The following is a 20,698-nucleotide window of genomic DNA, read 5'->3' as shown; positions in this document are numbered from 1 at the left end:
TAATGTTTTGAAAACACTTAAACTCACACTAATTCACTATAGCAATAAAAATGAGAATGATTATTTTTAAACAAAACTATAAAGGTGAATTAAAGAAGCAGGGTTATAAGTATTAATAGACTCCTCAAAAGTTTCAATCCATACAATAGTCATTATAACCACTATGTTCATCTGTACCTTTTCTTTTCTTTCTTTTTTATTTATTTTTTTAATGTTCTACAATTACTACAAAAAAACTTAGATTTTTTTTACCATCCCCCCCACTTCCCTCCCTCCCCAAGATGCCATACAATTCTATATAGGATCTACATACACTTTCCTATTGAATACATTTTCACTATAGTCATGCTGTGTAGACGAACTAAAATAAATGGAAGAAATGATATAACAAATCAAAACATAATACACACACACACACATATACAAACATGATCTGCTACATTCTACAAATGAATTCCATAGTTCTTTCTCTGAGTGTGGAAGGCATTTTGCCTTAGAAAATCATTGGGTATTATTTTTTTTTTAAGTTCTTGCGTTATTACGAAATTCTAAGTCTACCAGAAAAAACTTGCACACTGTGACGTTGCTGTGCACAAAGTTCTCCTGGTTCTGCTCCTTTCGCTCAGCATCAGATCATACAAGTCTTTCCAGGCCTCTCTGAAGTCTTCCTGTTTATCATTTCTTATAGCACAATAGTACTCCATTACATTCATATACCACAACTTATTCAGCCATTCCCCAAATGATGGGCATCTCCTTGATTTCCAGTTTTTGGCAACTACAAAGAATGCTGCTTAAATATTTTTGTACATGTGGGACCCTTTCCCATTTTTATGATCTCTTGGGGATACAGTCCTAGTAGCGATATTGCTGGGTCAAAGAGTATGCACATTTTTGTAGCCCTTTGGGCATAGTTCCAAACCGCTCTCCAGAATGGTTGGATGAGCTCACAGCTCCACCAACAATGAATTAGTGTTCCAACTCTCCCACATCTTCTCCAACATTTATCATTTTCCTGTTCTGTCATGTTTGCCAATCTTATAGGTATGATGTGGTCTCAGAGTTGTTTTGATTTGCATCTCTCTAATCAAAAGTGATTTAGAGCATTTTTTCATATGATTATAGATATCTTTAATTTCTTCCTCTGAAAATTGCCTATTCATATCCTTTGACCATTTATCAATTGGGGATGTACCTTTTATTTTCAAATAGAAAGGCTAGCCATGTATAATAGTTTAATTTTAAAATTCTTAACATGGTCTCTAAATATTTGTTTTTGTACCCATATTAGTGGAAGGAGTATGTTCCATAGCAAACTGTGTTGGAAGAGAATTAGCCCCACATGTCAAAAAGCATGGAAGCAAACTTGTTCCAGAATCTCTTAAAAAAGACAAAGATGGGAAATCCACTTTGGATGGTGCCATGGTTGTAGCAGCAAGTAGTCTACAAGGTAACAAAAAGATTCAGGTATATTTAAACTAGGAAAATAATCCTTTTAGTTGTGGCTAATTAAGCTTATTTTAAAATAATTCTTTCAGGGTTTTCAACTGTATGGCAAGGAATGGAATGTGCAGCTAAATGCATAGTTAAAAAAGTTACTTCAGAAACTGTACATACAGTTAAACACAAGTAAGTCTAATTTTTATTTTTGTTTTTAAAAACAGAAACAGTTGGTTAACTTCAAATACCATTTGTAAAAATCTTGAATTAAAGCTGCTGTCCAACTATTTTTAAGTATTGGGCCAGGGTCTTATTTTCCCCTGGTATAAGGTTGTTTTGTTTTTTTCTCAGATACTGGGAAGATAATCACTTATTTATGATAAAAAAAAACTGTGTAAACACAGTCATGTCACTTAACTTTTCTGGCCTTAGTTTCTTCATCTGCAACATGAGCAGGTTGGACTAGATAATCTCTAAGATCCTTCCAGCCTTGTCATTCTGTGGTTTGAATGTCTTTAACTTTATTTCTATGAATTACAAAACCAGCCTCACATGATGTTGCCCTGATCATTGTCATTTCACAGTAATAGCTGTCATTATAGTATATTATAACCAAACCCCACCATAAAGTTGTTTTGGCAAATTGCCTGAGAAACAAATTGGATTGTCTAAATCGATAGTTCCCAACCAGGGTAATTTTAAGTTAAAGAAGGGCTCTACCAATGTATACGTTGTCAAAATAAGACAAGACTGACCATGTCATGCACATCATCATCCCCATTCCTTCCACCAATCCTTCCCTCCCACCCCTAACTCCTTGAACCTTCAGTGACTTCCTCTTGCCACTGGCATAAAATATAAACTCCTCCATTGGGCATTTAAAGGCCATCAAAATCTGGTTTCTGCTTGTTTCACATCACTATTCTTCATGTGCTGTTACTGCCCAGCTGTCCTAATTTCTGTTACTGGTATTTAATACTCCATCTCCTACCTCCATGCCTTTGCATAAGCTTCCTCCTCTGCATGGAATGTACTCCTTCCTCATCTCCTACTATTAGAATTTGTAGCTTTCTCTCTTCTACAGAGAACTTTTCCTGATCTTCTTTTTATTTTTGACAGTGCTACTGCTAGCTCCCGTCTCTCCCCTAAACCCTGCACCACCACCATCACCCCATGAAAAAATAAAAACATAATCTCTAATAGTTTTTTGTAAAACTTCACTAATTGTATATGTATATATAGATAATATGGAAATGTTTTGCATGACTTCACATGTATATTGGCTATCATTGCTTGCCTTTTCAAAGGGTGGCAGAAGAAATGGGGAAAGTGAAACTCAAGTTAAAAAGAAATGAACATTAAAAAATTTTTAATTTAAAAATTGCATATGTATTATATCTCCAAAAAAAGAAAAATACATAAAGTGTAGGCTTTTTTATCTGATTGCTAATGTTCTACTCAGCTGACAAACATTTTTTGCTTTCAATAAAAATGTGACTGAAAAAGTCACCTATGTTAAAGGAAACTTTCTGTGATTTTACGGTTTTGATTATGATATTGGATTGTATTTGATGTATTCAGGTTTAAGATATTATTGTGATTATGTTAATTTCAGCTGTTTTTATTTTTTAATCTGTTATCTAATATACTCAACTGTATTGATTATGATAATGATTATTATAAGTTTTCAGAGGATAATATGAATGACTAGTTTACTTTTTCAGTTACAGTGATATTTTTGTCTTGTTTTAGATATAGGAACTTGAAGATCTACAGCAACAATGAAAAGCAATAAGTAACTTAAATCTGACACAGTTAATTATAGTACCACATCTGCCAAATAATTCACCTCTATCTTCTGTACAGCTTCTAAATTTCTCTGTCAGGCTTCTCTTTTTCCCACTTAAATTCTTCAAAGAGATGTAGCCAGCCCATTTTTTTCCATGCAGTAAGATTTCATGTTAGCAAAAAAAAACATTTTTGTGAAGTGTAAGTTCAGTGAAAAATACCATTCCATAAGAAGTTTGGTGTTATTTGTTTGGTTAACTAATAAATTAAGATTCTCCTTAAATTTTGATTGGATTTTATCAGAGCTACTGTGGTATGACCAGGGTGATAAATGTGCTGGAATCCATGCTATATGAGAAATCAGGTGAAGGAACTGGTAAGGAGAAGACTTAGGAAGCAGATGTGATAGCTGCCTTGTCTTCAAGTATTTGAAGGGCTGACTTGTGAAAGTTGTTCTGTTTGGTGCCAGAAGCTAGAACAAGGAACATTAGGTAGAAGTTTCAAACAGGTTTTAGCTCAATGTAAGAAAAAAATTCCTAACAATTAAAGATGTTCCAGAGTAGAACAGGCTGCATTGCATGTTAGTGAATTCTCCATCACTAAAAATCTTTAAGCAGAGATGTCATAGAATGAATATCTGAACAAGACAATTGGCTGAGCTAAATGACCTTTGAAATTCTGTAATATTTTTCTAGTGCTATCTTTATTATAAGCATATGGTAATAAGAGTAATACCATGTTAATGGAGAAAGGTATATTTAAATTATAGAATTCTTTGAATTAACAATATTTGGTACATCTTTGCTGTTGGGGAGTCCTTCAGATACTCTACCTCTTAAACAGTGATGTCGCACAATGTGTGATAACCACTTTGTCAGGTCAGTAGACTAAATTCAGCCTTTGGTAAATTGGCAAGCTCTAACTGGATAAATGAAAGTCAACCGCTATTATCACCATTTTATAGACCAGAGAGTCTTTATAGTTAACTACTTCCTTCCTATTTTCCACCTATTCTCTTTAATATTCTGAATTCAGTTCAACAAATTTCTTTCTGAGCCTAAAGATGCACTATCAGTATTTGCAAGGATAAAGAAGCTGTGTACAACTGAAGGAAGATCCCTACTCATCTAGACTCAGACAGCGTAGCACTTGGAAGTATCTTTGTCAGAAGGAAGAAGACAGGAAACTGGAGAAGCATAGAATCTTAAAGTTGGAAAGAACCTTAGAGGAATTCTAGTTAGTCATGTCATCTCTGGTTGAACATTTACAGTGACAAGGAAACCTGACTTTGAGGCAGCATGTTTCATTGTTTCGGTGATCTAATGATAATCTAACAATACATTGTTAGAAAGTTCTTCCCTTTGTGGAGTCCCATTTTCTGTCTTCTGAAGCCATATAAAAAATATCTTTCTTCCACATGAGTCTTTTATGTTTGAAAGCATCTGTCTTATTCTCCCTGTTGCTTTCTCTTCTTCAGGGTAAATATTCCTAGCCCCTACAGCACATCAGTTTTTATTCAATTAAATTGAACAGACTTACGTGCTAATTATGGACAAGATACCACATTGGATGTTAGAAAATATAAAGATAATAAGACAGTCTGTTTTTAAGAAGCTTGCAATATAGTAGAAGAGATAAAGTGTGAACATGATACTGTAAAACAGAACATCATTGCAGAGGAGGGTCAGTGTAGGCAAAACACTATTAGAGATTTGTTTCTCATGTGATATAATTTCTAGCCCCATGGTCAGTCTACTTTGGCTATACTTTAGTGTATCAATGTTCCTCTTAAATTGCCTTCCCTTTTATCTGGGATATGAATAAAGACAGTATTAAACAGGACAAATTCAAGGACAGAGCTTAAAGACCTCCTTCCATGTTGGCAATGCTCTATTTATTATCACATTTTTGTTAGCAGTTATTCAACTTATACATATCTCTGCACATCCTTGTCTGCAAGAACAAGCTTAATTAAACCAATATTAAATGCTTTATGTGAGGTACTGTGTATACATAAAAGAATGAAAATTGAGAGTGACTTCTCAAACAACATAAAGCATAAATAGGAGATAAGACACATAGACAAATAAGTATAAGTTAGAGCTTGATAGTACATAGGAAAAGTTTAATGGAGGATATTATATTCATTGAGCAAGGCAAAGAGACCAGAGAAGGATGGTTTCATGAAATAGGTGACACCTAAACTGAACTTAAAAGGAAGAGAAGGATTTTGGTAGGCAGATAAGATTTCCAGACAGGAAATCTGTGCCAATGCACACTTGTAAGAGTAGATTCTAGGAAAGGGCAAATACTCCACTGTGGTTATAATGATGTGGAATAGTACAGGATGAGGATGGAGCCATGTTGTGGAAAGTCAAGAATGCCAGCTTAGGGGTTTATATTTTATCCTGTAAATAATGGAGAGCCATTGAAAACTGTTGAGCAGTAAATTAACATGGTCAAACTTGTGTACTGGAAAGACTAGACTACACTTACAGCAGAGTAAGGGATGTATTGGAGCAGAGAGATGCAGCAGGGGGACTAGTGTAGAAGCCATTTGAATAATCCAGGCAAGAGGTTATGAGAACCTGAACTAGAATGATAGCAGCATGAGTGGGAAAAAGAAGAAGAATGTGAGGCACATCATAAAGGTAGAATTACTAGGTCTTAGCAAATAATTAGACAAGTGAGAAGGAAGTGCCAAAATTGAGTAAGAGCATAGTTGGTGCTATCAAAAATACTAAGGAAGTTGGAAGGGATGGTTATTAGTTCAGTTTTGAGCAATTAAGCTTAAGGTGCCAATGGGAAATGTCTGTAACAACTAACTTATGTAACTTTAAAGTTTGCAAGAAAGTTAAATGTGGTATAATGGATAAAGAGCTGATCTGCAAGTCAGGAGGACATGGGCTCAAGCCCGATCTCTGTCATTTACTTATTTGCTGACCATGGGCAAGGCACTTAGATTCAGTATCCTCAGGCAGCTCTCCAAGACTCTTAAGTTGCAGCATAGGTGGTGATCTGCGTGAGCAGATAACGTTCCTCACTGAGCTCTGCCTATGCTGATGAAATTGTGGGTCTAGCAGAAAAAAAGTATCTTTACATTTATTATCTCATTTAGATCTCAAAACAATCTTGTGAGGAAGATATCATTTGTAAGCAGTATCATTACCATGTTGGAGATGAAGAAATTGGAAGTCAGAGAAGTCTAGTGATTGCCCATTGTCACATAGCTGGTAATTTTCCAAAACAGGATATGAAGCCAGGTTTTCTTAAGGTTTTCCATTGTGTAGTACTATGTCTGGAGTAGGGGCAGCAGGCAGTTATGGGATATGGTATTCCATCTTGGGAGATAGTGGAGCTTGAGATAAAGAAATGACTCTTTTATGGCATTGTTTAAAATTAAAATACATTTTCCCAAAGAAATAAATAGATGAACTACAGACATTTGACAGCTACTTTGTTAGTTGAAATTTTGCCCATTTTAGCAGAAAAATGAAATATAAATAAAAGTTACTTTTTTAGAATGGGAGAAGAATTCAGTTACCCTTTAGGAGAAAGAAACCAAAGAACTTCACTGACTAACGTGTTTCAAAGTGTGGTGAAGCTTTGTTACATTTAATGTCAGAGTAAATACTTCACACAAAAATAAAGTGCTGCCATTTAAGGAATTAATTTTTCCAGAATGTCTTTACTCTTGGAAAAAATATGGCTTGGCTTCATGTAAGTGATTTAATCCTCTTTTAAAAACAATCATACTGAAACTGAATTTTTTTTCCTTTTAGAGGTAATTTATCCTCTTCATCTTATTTTATTTTGGGATGCTCTCATTCAGATTTTTAGTTTCACTGTATCTTAATTTTTTCTTAAAGATATGGGGCTGATGCTGGTCATGCTACAGATAATGCAATGAATTCTGCCATCAACGTTGGTGTCACTGCATTTAATATTGACAATATCGGCATCAAAGCTGTGGTGGCAAGAACAGCAAAGCAAACTGGAAAAGCCATCTTGGAGGAATATAAAGTAGTTGACAAGTCAGAGAAGAAGGATGAAAAAGAAATTAATATTAAGGCAGTCAAGAAGGAAGACAAATTGAGGAAGAAAGATAAATGATACAATTACTATGAATTAACTCCACCAAAGCCTTACCGAATGGATATAATGTCAGTATTTAAGCAAAAATAGAATACTTTTCTCCTACAAATTATCTAGTATTATAAATCTAATTATTTCTAAAAATATTTTTCATAAAATTTAAGGTACATATAGTCTTCTTATAAGAAAAGTAATAGCATTTTTCTTTCTCACCTGTAGAAAAATAATCAGAAAGTTTGGATTAAAGTTGTTTTATGAACCTAAAATATTTTTTCAATTGTAAAGTTGAGATTTAAAACTACCTTTAATCTAATGTTAAATTTTGTAACTGATCTATTTTAGAAAGCAAAGTAGTAAATTAGATGTCTATGCATGATTTGGAGTATAGTAAACTAATTCAATTTGTAATCAGAAGGATTAACCAAGTCAATTGTGCCTCCTGATTATCTTGCACTATTTATTTATAAATTTCTCCTTTATCCTAAATCTCTTCTAAATTTTCAGTGGCTAAGCTAAAATCTGAAGCACTTTAATAGAATTAGTACTAAAGAATCAAATTGTCAGGTAGCATTTTCTAACTTTTTTTTTCTGACAAAGGAAATAACTGATTATTGAAAGAAACTAGTTGTCAGGCTATAAGCTATATCTTATAGAAACTGACATTGATTCAGTGGTTGAAAATGTTATTAAAATGTATTTATTTTTAAAATACTTTGTGTTTTAAAAACTGATAGCTGATCAGGAGCTCAAGAAAATTACTGACAATTTGAAATGTTTGCTTATTTATTGAAACTTGCACTTTTACAGCTCCATTTTAACCTTTCTTTCCTTTTGTTTTCTGGAAATTTAATTGTACAACAGCAGTAGAATTGGGTAAAACACTGGTTTTTTAGGCATTGTTACTACTGAAATTTAAATCTCTCAAATGTCTAATTCATTATCTAGAATATGTTATTATAAATTGTCATTCTTATGCTCAAAATAATGGAATTTTAAAGCATAAATAATTTAGTTTCCATTATGTCAGATTGTAATTAATAATATTGGGTTAAGTATCCATTGCCTTATAAGATCTTTAGGTTATAAAATACATAGTTATAGAGTATTTGATTATTAGCTATTAATTTTCAAAGGTTGTCACTGGTTTTCCCAATTGCATTCCATTAGAATTTTAATATAACCTGTGATACAAGTAAAATGACTTGAAACTACTTCAATTATTAAGCTTCTCTTGAAACTGTCCAAAGATTATACTTTATAAATGAATAATATTCTCATTGTAGATAAATGAAACACCTATCTTGTGCTCAAACACATTAACAATGCTCTATGCTTAGATCTGAGAATGTGTCTGTGATATGATGGTTTTATATAAGGCCTATCACTTACTAGCAGGTTGTTAGTATAGAAATTGAACTCAAGTGGCATTTTTGTGTATCATTGAAATGTAATTAATTTGAAAATAAAATTAAAATGACTTTTGTGTGTGTGTATGATTAAAGAAAATGTAGCATAATGGCAAATGTTTGCCCACTATGCCTATTGATAAAGAAGTTACCAAAGAAACTCATGTTTTTTCCTACCATCCCCTTGTTGTTGTTAGGCACAAGTGTTTGTATACATATACTTGTAGGTGTATATATTTTTTTCTTAAGCCTTAAAACATTCATAGCATGTTTGAGGGTTCCTAACTGGAGATGGGTTTTATGGTGATTTAGATATGGTATTTTGCATATTTCGTGAATTGCTAATGGCAGTTGAAAAAAACATGGAGGGCCTAATTAGATGATAGCTTCTCAACTGACTTGCAGATGTTAAACCAAATAATTAATTATGGATTAATGAAGCATTTATCAACACTAAGTATGTGCAAAGCACTATGCTAAGTTCTGGGGATACAAATAAAAAAGCAAGACAAGTCAGTCCCTGCTCTCAAAGAGGTTACATTCTAATGGGGGAAGAAGAGACATATAGAAGGATTCAGTTACAATTCACAATGAAAGGTCCCATAGTTCTTAGGATATAGTGGCAAAGCAGTTAAAAATTCTTCCCTAATGTCATTTCCACTGATGAAATCCTATCAGCTTATGATGCTAAACTGTTTGACAGGACTTTGGTGACAAAAATTTTCTTTTTAGGAGTCTTCAATAGATCTAATGATAACACCTGTAGGAGCACTTGCCCAGCTGCATATCCCCAGATATTATTTTCGAGGATGAAGGCTATGGGCACTGGAATGGAAACATTGTCATTCCCAAGTGTCATGGGTTGGCGGCCTGGGCTGTCACTCTCAGAGTTGGAGGGGAAAGGATGGTCAAGGTAGTGGCTGCCTTATATCCTCAGCATATGCTGCCTCCTGTCTTTCCTCTAGGGTGTCTTGCTGCTTCAGCTTACCTGCACTGTGGGTGGCATTTGGCTTGCAACTGGTGATGACTGGCCCTTTCTCCATAGCATTTGCCTTCCTAGATAATGGCTATAAAGCTTTCTCTGAAAGCATGACCCACCAATGGTCTGGAGAATGATCTTGTGTCTTACTAGAAAAGGAGATATAATGAGAGTAAAAAATACCAAGTGAATCCCAACAATACTAAGAGAGCCAGAGAAAGGCTCTTCTGGAGTTTTAGGGACAATTTACATTCCCAGTAGGAATGCTCATAGCAGAGACAGCATAAGGTCTATTGAGGTATACATTTGGCATATTATTTTCTTTAGCTTTGTGTTTTCTGACAAAGGAAAAATATATGTGAAAACCCACCTTTAAGTGTGTTTTTTTAAGACAAGGAGATTTCATATAAATATTTGTAAAATTAGTTCCTTTGGTTTCAGTGAAATGAATAAATGAAATTCTGTCCATGCTTCTTTATTTTACATTAAATTTTATTTTTTTTTACTTATCTAGCATTTCATTTCCCATCACCCCCACCCCCAAAGAAAAAGAAAACCCTTCAAGCAAAAGAAATTCCCATATTGACCATATCCAGAAATGTGTATCTCAACCTATTAACCCATCACCTCTATTAGGAGTTTCTCCTTGCCTTTTCAGTGTACTTATTCTTGTTTTTTTCTTGTTGTTGTTCAATCCTATCTAACTCTATGACCTCATTTGGGGTTTTCTTGGCAAAGACACTAGAGTACTTTCCATTTCCTTCTCCACTTCATTTTACAGATGAGGAAACTGAGGCAGAATTAAGTGACTTGTCCAGGGTCACATCGCTAGTTAAATGTCTGAGCCAGATTTAAATTCAGAAAGAGTCTTCTTGATTTCAGACCTGGCACTCTATCCACTCCACTACCTCTTTGTTTTCTTACAATCTTCTATTCACAAGCTATCCAATATGCCATCCATTTAGTCTTTTCAGTACATTTCCAATCCTCTTTTGCTGCACCTATGTTTCCTTAATAATGTTGTATGGCACTTTTCATAATGTGTTACCAATAGTAACATTCTACAACCTATGTAAATCTACCAAGCATTTTCCATTGACTTTAGGTTGTCATTTTGATGCTTCCAAAATCATTGTTCTGTGATACATAGCAACATTGCTGTTAGTTAGCAATAAGCAGTCTGGGCTAACTGGGAAGCATTATGCAATTTCTCAAATGCAATCTAACCTAATATTTTCTTCCTGCTCAGCCTTGGGTCCAATTCATTGTCCATGTTGTGCAGCCCCTCTAAAAGATAAACAGCTTAGTAGGCTGCCACATATATGTTTGCTTATTTGTTTTGTCTCGATGATTTCCATTGCTTGGATTTTGTTTAGAAGACTTTGTGGAATTCCCTAGCTCATTGCAGTTAGTAAAATCTCATCTGTGAATAAGAACATTTAGATAATCTTGTCATCAGTAGACTTTTTTTTTTTTAAACTTTCTGCAGGAAATTTTCAATGACTTTGGCAGACTATATATTTCAGTCTCTGTCTGCCTATTTATACCTTGCTCGATAGCTACACTCAATGTATTAGTAAACAGTTATCTCTGTAGTCATATCTTTTATAGATCAAAATTATACAAGACTGTATTTAGGGGACATCTTTTCAGAGACCAGCCTCTAAGGCTGCATTTTTCTAGTGAGTAAAGTGCTTTTAAAAGAAAACAATATAGAACAACATAAACACTCTCCGTACATCTCACATCAGTGGTATGATTAAAGATGTATTCAGTTCACAAGGTAAAAGAAATAGAAAGTATTAGCACAGCCTGCAGTTGTATGCTTACAAAATGACATCTAAAGGAAAGGATTATTTTTTAAAATAAAATATATTAATTAACTGAACATGATATAGGAATCTTAACTACTACTAATAAATGCAGATCTAATCAATCATGAGATTTATTTTACTTCACCCTCAAAAAGTTTCACAGAAATGGCAAAATGTGGAAATACTGTTGGAATGTCTATTGCAAGATAGTTGTGCTAATACATGTTGCAATAATACATGCATTAATACCAGTACATGGGTAAAACTATGAATGGTCCAACCATTCTAAAAAATAGTGATGCTTAAAGAAAAAAAGATTAAGATGTCCGTGCCCTTTGCCCCAGAATCCCATTGCTAAGCATATATTTGCAAAGAGATTAAAGGTAGAAACATCCCATCAAGGCAAACTGTAGTTTGTCCTTCTTTCTTGAAGAGGACTGTGGCATCAGGGAGATGATGACATGACTTAAAATTGACTTTGATTTGAGTGAGGCAGGGTAGTGCAAAGTCACCAGCCTCACTTTCTCCTCCAGAGCCATCTGGGTCCAATGACCTGATATTGATCAAGATGACTGGAGATGGCTTAGGATGCAGTGGGAGACCTTGGCCTATTTAAGCTAAGGTCTTTTCAGCTTTTCACTTTGAATGAGGCAATGCCCATTCAGTGAATAGGCCTCTTTAAGAAGTGAGTGAAGGGATGGCCTCTTTAATTAAAAAAAAAAAATCTAATTGGGGAAGACCCTCAGGGTTGCTAGCCAAAGGAGAAACAGTTACTGTTTATATTCACTCTGGGCCAGGAGGGCCCGAAAAAAACAATCAAGTAGATCTTGGACTGGGACCTATTGTTGTCCAATCCATGAAATTCAGAGTACCTTGGGTTTAAGGCTTGGTCTTGACCAAGTTAACCAGGTAGCTTTCAACAATCAAAATTTACCTTCCTTTGGGCAGAACACCCTAGGTAACAGAAGAAGAGAGGTTGAACTGAGTTGTCCAACTGGGACTGACCAGCTGGGGCCCATTCAGGCAGCTCTGACTTCTGGAAGAGGACCAAACCAAGACAATCCTCCAAACCAAGACAACTTAGGAGGTGAGAAAGAAAGATATGTGACACAGGGGTGGAGGCTTGCCTGTAGCCCATATGGATGAAACACCAGTGGTGAGACTATGTGGTGATGACAGAAGCAGCAGCAGTAGCTTCAAGAGGTCTCAAGCTAGTGACAGTGAAGGGACATGGCAACTGATCAGAAAAATTATAAAGGACCCTTGTGCTAGCACTAAGTGTAGCACTGGAGGCTGTTTGGTAAATTTACTTGCCTACAACCAATTCTGAATCGTAGTTCAAGGGCAGATAGGTGCACTTTTGGTCAAGAGGGAGCAGGAACCTTGAGAAGCAGTATTGCTTTTGATCACAAGGGATCAGGGACCCTGAGAAATAGTATCAGTTTGGGTTCCAAGGGAGCAAGAGCCCTAAAAAGCAGAATCACTTCTGGTCACAAGGGAGCAGGGGCTTTTCCTAGGTAAGGACCAGAGTGAGATCAGGAGTGCAATGACCATAACTCTCTCCAGATCACATCATCTTGTAAGCACTGAAAACATCCACCCCTGAACTCCCTCTGAAAACAATAGTGTGAAAAAGCCTGAAGCTTCAGACAGTGCACCTCCCTGACCCATGTTGAGAACACAGCCTAACTTTAACACAACGTTCAAAATCAAGAAATAGGTTGGAAAAATGGGCAAACAAAAAAATGAACCTGACTATAAAAAGTTATTATGATAACATGGAAGATCAAGGCAAACTCTGAAGAAGACAATAAAGTGAAAACAGTTACAAGCAAAGTCTCAAAGGAAAAAATGTAAATTGGACACAGGCCTAATAAGAATACTTTGAGCTAAAAAATTGTCAATTAAATGAGTGGTAGAGAAAAAAATTAGGTAAAGAAATGAGAGCAAGGGAAGAAAATTATAAAAATACAATAGTCAGAGGCACAAAAATATTGAAGAAAATAACACCTTAAAAAACAGAATTGGCCACGTGGTAAAAGAGGTAGAAAAATTCACAGATGAAAACTTAAAAAGCAGAAATGCCAAAAATAGAAGAACTCAGTGAAGAAAATAATTCTTTAAAAATTAGAATTGGACATGTGGAAGCTAATGACTCCATGAGACATCAAAAAACAATAAAACAAAGTCAAAAGAATGGGAAAAATATAAGAAAATAAATACTTAGTTGAAAAAACAATCAGGGAAAAATAATTTAAGAATTACTGAATTGAAAGCCGTGATCAAAAAATGAGCCTAGACATCAAATTTTGAGAGATTATCAAGGAAAATTGCCCCAATATCCTAGAATCTGAGGGTAAAATAGAAATTGAAAGAATGTATCAATCACCACCTGAAAGAGATCCCAAGGAAAACTCCCGCTAATATTATAGGCAATTCCAAAACTTCTTATGTTGTGGAACAACAGTCAAGATCACACAAGATTTAGCAGCAGCTACCACATTAAAGGAGCAGAGGGCTTGGAATATGATATTTTGGAAGGCAAAAGAGATGGGATAACCTACCCAGAAAACTAGTATAACCTATCAGGGCAAAAAATACTACTACTAATAATAAAGATCTTCAAGGATCCTGATAAAAAGACCAGAGCTGAAGAGAAAATTTGTCTTTCAAATATAAGGCTCGAGAAGCATTAAAAAGGTAAACCTGAAAAAGAAATCAGAAGGTACTCAGTGAGGTTAAAATGTTTATTGGTTGTTGTCCTTAGTTCTTGAAGAGGACCAAAATGACACCACCATGATAAAGTGAAGTTTCAGTGTGTCCAGCTGTGGCTGATCAGACCAATACGAGCACGGAATGCTCTACCACAGATTGGGCACAGATAGTCCATGCAGATATTTGGGATGATTACTCCAGATTTGTACATCCTACATTTACTTTGTACCAATTGTGCTTTGCTTATAGAACACAGAACTTTTTCTGATGTGGGCATACCATGCTGAGCAGTCCTGTGCCAGTGTCTCCCATATTACACAGTCAAATCCAAAGTTCTTGAGAGAGACCTTGAGAGCATCCTTGCATCACTTCTTCTGACCACATGTGATCACCTGCCCCATGAGAGTTCTCTATAAAATAGTTTTTTTGGCAAGTGTACATTTTGCATTCGAACAACATGGCCAGCCCATTGGAGTTGCACTCTCTGAAGCATAGTTTGAATGCTTGGCAGTTTAGCTCAAGCAAGGCCTTCAGAGTCTGGTACCTTATCCTGCCAGGTGATCCTCAGAGTCTCCCTAAGACAGTTCAAATGGAAGTGATTCAGTTTCCTGGAATGGCAGCGGTAGACTGTCCATGTTTCACAGGCATACAACAAGGTCAGCACAATGGCTCTGTAGACCTTCAGTTTGGTGGTCAGTCTAATACCTTTTCTCTCCCAAACTTTTCTTCAGAGCCTCCCAAACACTGAGCTAGCTCTGGCAATGTGTGCATCAACCTCATTGTCACTGTATACATTCCTGGAAAGTACACTACCAAGGTAAGTGAACTTATCCACAGCATTCAAAACTTCTCCATTTGTTGCAACCGATGGTTCCACATATGGATGGCATAGTGGTGGCTGATGGAGTACCTGTGTTTTCTTGGTGTTAACTGTTAGGCTAAAATTAGCACAGGCAGCAGAGATTGATCCATACTTTGTTGCATCTCAGCTTCAGAGACTGCACTGAGTGCACAATCATCTGCAAACAGAAAATCATGCAGCAACACTCCCTCTACTTTGGTCTTGGCTTGTGGCCTTTTCAAGTTGAAGAATTTACCATCGGTATGGTAGTTGACTTTGATTCTGTGTTCATCCTCATTGAAAGCATTTGACAACATGGCTGAAAACATCATGGGATGTTTTCATGGGAGCAAGCACGCAGCCCTGTTTCACTCCATGAAGGGAGGGCATGAGAGCTTTGTCTATTATCCCGAACCTGGGCAAACATGCCATCATGAAATTGATATACAATATTGATGAACTTCTCTGGGCAACCAAATTTTGACATAATTTTCCATAAGCCCTCATGATTAACAGTGTCAAAGGCCTTGGTCAGATTCAAAAACATTGTGTACAGACCTCTGTTCTGCTCCTGGCAATTCTCCTGGAGTTGTCAGGCAGCAAATACCACATCGACTGTTCCTTGGCCCTTTCTGAAACCACACTGGCTCTCACGTATATGACCATCTTCCAGGTGAAGGATCAGCCTTTAAAAGTAAAGGGAACAGATTGTCCTGTGACAGTTGGGGGGGGGGGGGGGGAGGTCTCTCTCTCTCAGTCATTGCTGGCAAAATTCTTGCTAGAATCCTGCTTAAAATGTTTATATTCCTGCATTGGAAGATGATAGCATGTAACTTCTAAAAATCCGATTATTATTAGAGTAAAAAAGGAGTCTAATTACTCTAGTTCAGGAGTTGAGTCGATTATGTTGGGATTATGAAAAAATGTATAGGTGCAAAAAAACGGGAGAAGGGAAAGGAAAGGAGAGGGAAAATTATCTCACATAAAAGAGACAATACATTGAGGAGCTTTTACAATGAAGGGGGAGGCAATGCTAAAACCTTATTCACATCTGGATTGGTTCAAAGAAGAAAATGAAACACACACTCACTCAATTGGTAACAGAAGTCTATCTTACCCAATGGGGAAGCAGGAGAGGAAAGGGATAAAAGAAGGGGGAGGAAGATAAAAGGGAGAGCAGATAAAAGGCAGTGAACAGAAGCAAAACATTTAGAGAAGGGACAGGATAAAAAGAAGAAAATAGTGTAATGCAGTTAGTAGTTATAACTGGGAATGGGATGAACTTACCCATAAAACAAGTGGATAGAAGAAAGGATTAGAAGCCAGAATCCAACATATCGTTTACAGGAAACACACTTGAAAGAGAAAGATACACAGTGTTAAAATAAGAAGCTGGAGAAGAATCTGTTGTACTTCTGCTGAAGTAAAAAATGCAAGAGTAGCAATCATGATCTCAGACAAAGCAAAAGCAAAAATAGATCTAATTAAAAGTGATGAGCAGGGAAGCTACATCTTGCTAAAAGAAACCATAGACAGTGAAATAATATCAATACTGAACATATATGCACCAAATGGCATAGCATCCAAATTCTTAAAGGAAGTTTAAAATTAATTACAAGAAGAAATAGTAAAATTCTACTAATGAGGGACCTCAATTTTCCTTTCTCATATTAGGTAAATCTAACCATTAAATAAATAAGAAGTTAAGGAGATGAATAGGATTTTAGAAAAGTTAGATATGATAGACCTCTAGAGAAAACTGGATGGGAATAGAAAGGAGTATGAGTATACCTTTTTCTCAGCTGTACATGGCACCTTCACAAAAACTGATCACTTATTAGGGCATAAGAACCTCACAACCAAATTCAGAAAAGCATTAATCTTAAATGCACCCTTTTGAGACAATAATTAATAAATAGAAATTAAAAAATATTCAATAAAGGGCCATGGAAGCATAAGTTTAAAATTAACTGGAAATAACCTAATTCTAAAGAATAAGTAGGTAAAAGAACAAATCATGTTGTTCAGTTGTTTCAAACTCCTCATTATCTTCCACTACTTCTTGAAGTCCGTCCAAGTTCATGTTCATTATTTCCATTATACTATCCATATCATCCTCTGCTGCCCCCTTTATCTGTTGCCTTCAATCTTTCCCAACATCAGTGTCTTTTCCAATGAGTCCTGTCTTCTCATTATGTGGTCAAAGTATTTAAGCTTCAGCTTCAGGATTTGACTTTCCAGTGAATAGTCTAATTTCTTTTTAAGTATTGGTTGATTTGATCTCCTTGCTGTCCAAGGGACTCTCAAAAGTCTAAAAGAATAAATCATAATAACACAAGAATGAAGAGAAGCATGAAAAGGTAAACAGGAAAGAAAAATCATAAAGGACTTACTAAAGTTGAACTGTTTACAATCCTAAATGGAAAGATAATATTTATAACTCTTAAGACTTTTCTCAGTATTTGGGTAGTTGGAGGGATTATATACATACAGACAGAGGGCACGGAGCAAGTTGAATAGGAAGGGATATCTAAAAAAATAAAATTAAAGGGGGAGAGGGGAATATATTGAGAGGAGAAAGGGAGAAATCATATAGGGCAAATTATCTCTCATAAAAGAGGCAAGAAAAAGGTTTTTCAGTGGAGGGGAAAAGAGGAGAGGTGAGAAGGAAAAAGTGAAGTTTATTCTCATCACATTTAGCTTAATGAGGGAATAACATGCATACTCAATTTGGTATGAAAATCTATCTTACACCACAGGAAAGTAGGGGAGAACAGGATAAGTGGGGGGGGGGGATGATAGAAAGGAGGGCAAAAGGGAGGAGGGGGTAATTAGAAGTAAACACTTTTGGGGAGGAACAAGGTCAAAAGAGAATAGAATAAGGGGGCAGGATAGGATGAAGGGAAATTTAGTTTTTTGCAACATGACTTTTATAGAACTTTGGCATAACTACATATGTATAACTTATATTGAATTGCTTGCCTTCTCAGTGGAGATGGGTGGGGAGGGAGGAAGGGAGAGAAGTTGGAACTCAAAGTTTTAAAAATGAATGTTAAAAATTGTTTTTATATGCAACTGGGAAATAAGATATACAGGAATGGGGTATGTAGAAATCTATCTTTCCCTACAGGAAAATAGAGGAGATGGGAGATAAGGGAAGGTAGGGGTGTGATAGAAGGGAGGGCAGATTGGGAGAAGGGGTAATCAGAATGCATGTTGTCTTGGGGTGGGGGGAGGGGAGATAGGGGGAGAAAATTTGGAACTCAAAATTTTGTGGAAATGAATGTTTAAAACTAAAAATAAATAATTTTTAAAAAATAAAAGAATCATAATGATTATGAATGAGAGAAATGATTATTTCTCTTAATGAATTATTAAGATTAAGACTTTTTTTCTTTCTTTTTCCTCATTCAGAAACAAATCCCTGTAGGTTAATACAGCCAGTCTGTGAAGGACATTACTGATCTTGCCCCCAGAAATTTACCCCACCTAGATCATGTTATCTAGGTGGAATTGTCATCCCTCTGAACTAGAAAAACCTCACAGAGAAAATCTAATCTAGGTAAATTCCAATCTACTGTGTTCTACTCAAGCTTGGAGAGGGGGTGGGGTGGGTAAAGGAAATCCAGAGTAGATCTATTTTCTAGATTGCCCAAGCTGGGATTAAGTAACATAACCAAAGTAGCATCCCCTAGCCCATCATTAGAATAGGTCCACCTCTCATATTCATTATCTCATTAACTGTTAATCAAAGCTAATTGTAGCCTGTTAGAAACACCCACTATTCCAAGGATATATAAATGTGAAGAGGCCTGGGAGAGTGAGGTGTCTTTGGTTATGTAAGAAGGTCGAATGACCATCCTTTTATTATTTGCTAGCCATAATTAATAAAATTACTAATTACCCAAAAGTCAGGCCTCTTAAACTTTTCATACATCACAACAGAAACAACAATTTCATTAAGGAAAATGATAACAATAAGACAGCATTCCAAAATTTATGAGATGCAGCTGAAGCAGTACTTGGGGATATTTATATCTCTAAATGCTTACCTCAATAAAATAGAGAAAGAGCAGATCAACAAATTAGGCATACTACAAAAACAGCTAGAAAAATAACAAATTAAAATCCTCAATTAAACATCAAAACAAAAGTCCTAAAATAATCAAAGGAGACATTAATAAAATTGAAAGTTTGAAAAAAAAAAAACCAAACCCTTAAACCAACAAATAAAACTAAGAGAGTTAGTTCAACTGGTTAGTTTGTATTTTTAAAGAAGAAAACCAAATTACTAGTTATCAAAAATAAAAAGGATGACTGCCCCACCAGTGAAGAGGACCTTAAAGCAATTATTGAGATTTTTTGCACAATTACATGCCAGTAAAAATTGATGATCTAAGAGAAATGGATGAATTGTTTTTGAAAATATAAATTGCCCAAATTAACAAAAGAGGAAATGTAATACTACTTAAATAAACGTATTTTAGAAAAAAAAAAAATGAACAACCTATAAATGAGTTCCCTAAGAAAAAATCCTCAGGACCAGATGGATTCACAAATGAACTGTATCAAAGTTCAAGAAATAATCCCCATACTTTACAAACTATTTTTAAAAAGTAGACAAAGTAGTTCCATCAAATTCCCTTTATGATACAAATATGCTTTTGATACCTAAAACAGGGAAAGCAAAAACAGAGATGGAAAACTATAGTCCAGTTTCTCTAATAAATATCAGTGCAAAAATTTTAAGCAAAATACTAGCAAGAAGATTATAACAATACATCATAAAAGATCATACACCGTGATTGGGTAGGATTTATGCTGGAAAAGCAGAGCTGGCTTTGTATTAGGAAAACTATAAATATAATTCACCATTTCAGTAACATACAACAAAAAAATCATAGAATTATCTTAAAAGATGCAGTAAATGCCTTTGACAAAATACAACACCCATTTCTATGTTAAAAAAAAAAAAACACTGGAAAGCACAGGAATAAATGGAATCTTTCTTAAATTGGTATGTATTATCCATCTAAAACCAGGAGCAAGCATTACCTTTGATGAGGATAAATTTGAAGCCTTCTCAATAAGAACTGGGAAGAGGCAGAAATTTCCATTATCACTATTATTATTCAATATCGACAAACTGAAAGAATGAAAATAAGCAATGAGCAAACAAAATTATCATTCCTTGAAAATGATATAATGATATACTTAGAGAACCCTAGAAAATCAGCTGAAAAATAGTTGACACAGTTAACAACTTCATCAACCTTTCAAGGTAGAAATTAAACACACAAATCATCAGCATTTCTATATACTACCAACAAAGCCCAGCAGGAAGAGATAGAGAAATTACATTTAAAATAACTGCAGACTATATAAAATACTTGGGAGTCTACCTGCCAACACAAACCCAGGGACAATAGGAACACCATTACAAAACACTTTTCATAAAAATACAGATTCAAACCATTGGAGAAATACTGATTGCTCATGGGTAGGCAGAACCAATATAATAAAAATGACAGTTCTCCCTAAGTTAGAATTTATTTCAGCGCTGTACCAAACTACCAAAATTATAAAGTTAGAAAAAATAATAAAATTCATCTGGAAAAAG

The 20,698-nt window shown here is 35.3% G+C and overlaps 1 protein-coding gene across 10 annotated transcripts in view; it reads left to right on the top strand.

Moving 5' to 3' along the window:
- SPART (spartin) overlaps positions 1 to 8,806 on the top strand; it is a 45,246-nt gene extending 36,440 nt beyond the window's left edge. For 8 of the 10 annotated variants that reach the window (XM_072611922.1, XM_072611919.1, XM_072611916.1 and 5 more), the window contains 3 exons: positions 1,292 to 1,450; positions 1,539 to 1,629; positions 7,098 to 8,806. In XM_072611922.1, coding sequence (XP_072468023.1) covers positions 1,292 to 1,450; positions 1,539 to 1,629; positions 7,098 to 7,341 — 494 coding nt within the window. In that variant the 3' untranslated portion in view covers positions 7,342 to 8,806. Of the gene's footprint in view, positions 1 to 1,291; positions 1,451 to 1,538; positions 1,630 to 3,192; positions 3,236 to 7,097 lie in introns of all 10 variants that reach the window. The other 2 variants (XM_072611925.1, XM_072611923.1) reach the window with 1 other exon arrangement.
- Positions 8,807 to 20,698: the final 11,892 nt, after the last annotated feature.

The sequence above is a fragment of the Notamacropus eugenii genome, chromosome 5 (assembly GCF_028372415.1).
Source record: "Notamacropus eugenii isolate mMacEug1 chromosome 5, mMacEug1.pri_v2, whole genome shotgun sequence".
Lineage (NCBI taxonomy): Eukaryota > Metazoa > Chordata > Mammalia > Diprotodontia > Macropodidae > Notamacropus > Notamacropus eugenii.
The sequence above is the reverse complement of the archived record's forward strand: the minus strand, read 5'-3'. Positions and strand labels throughout refer to the sequence as shown.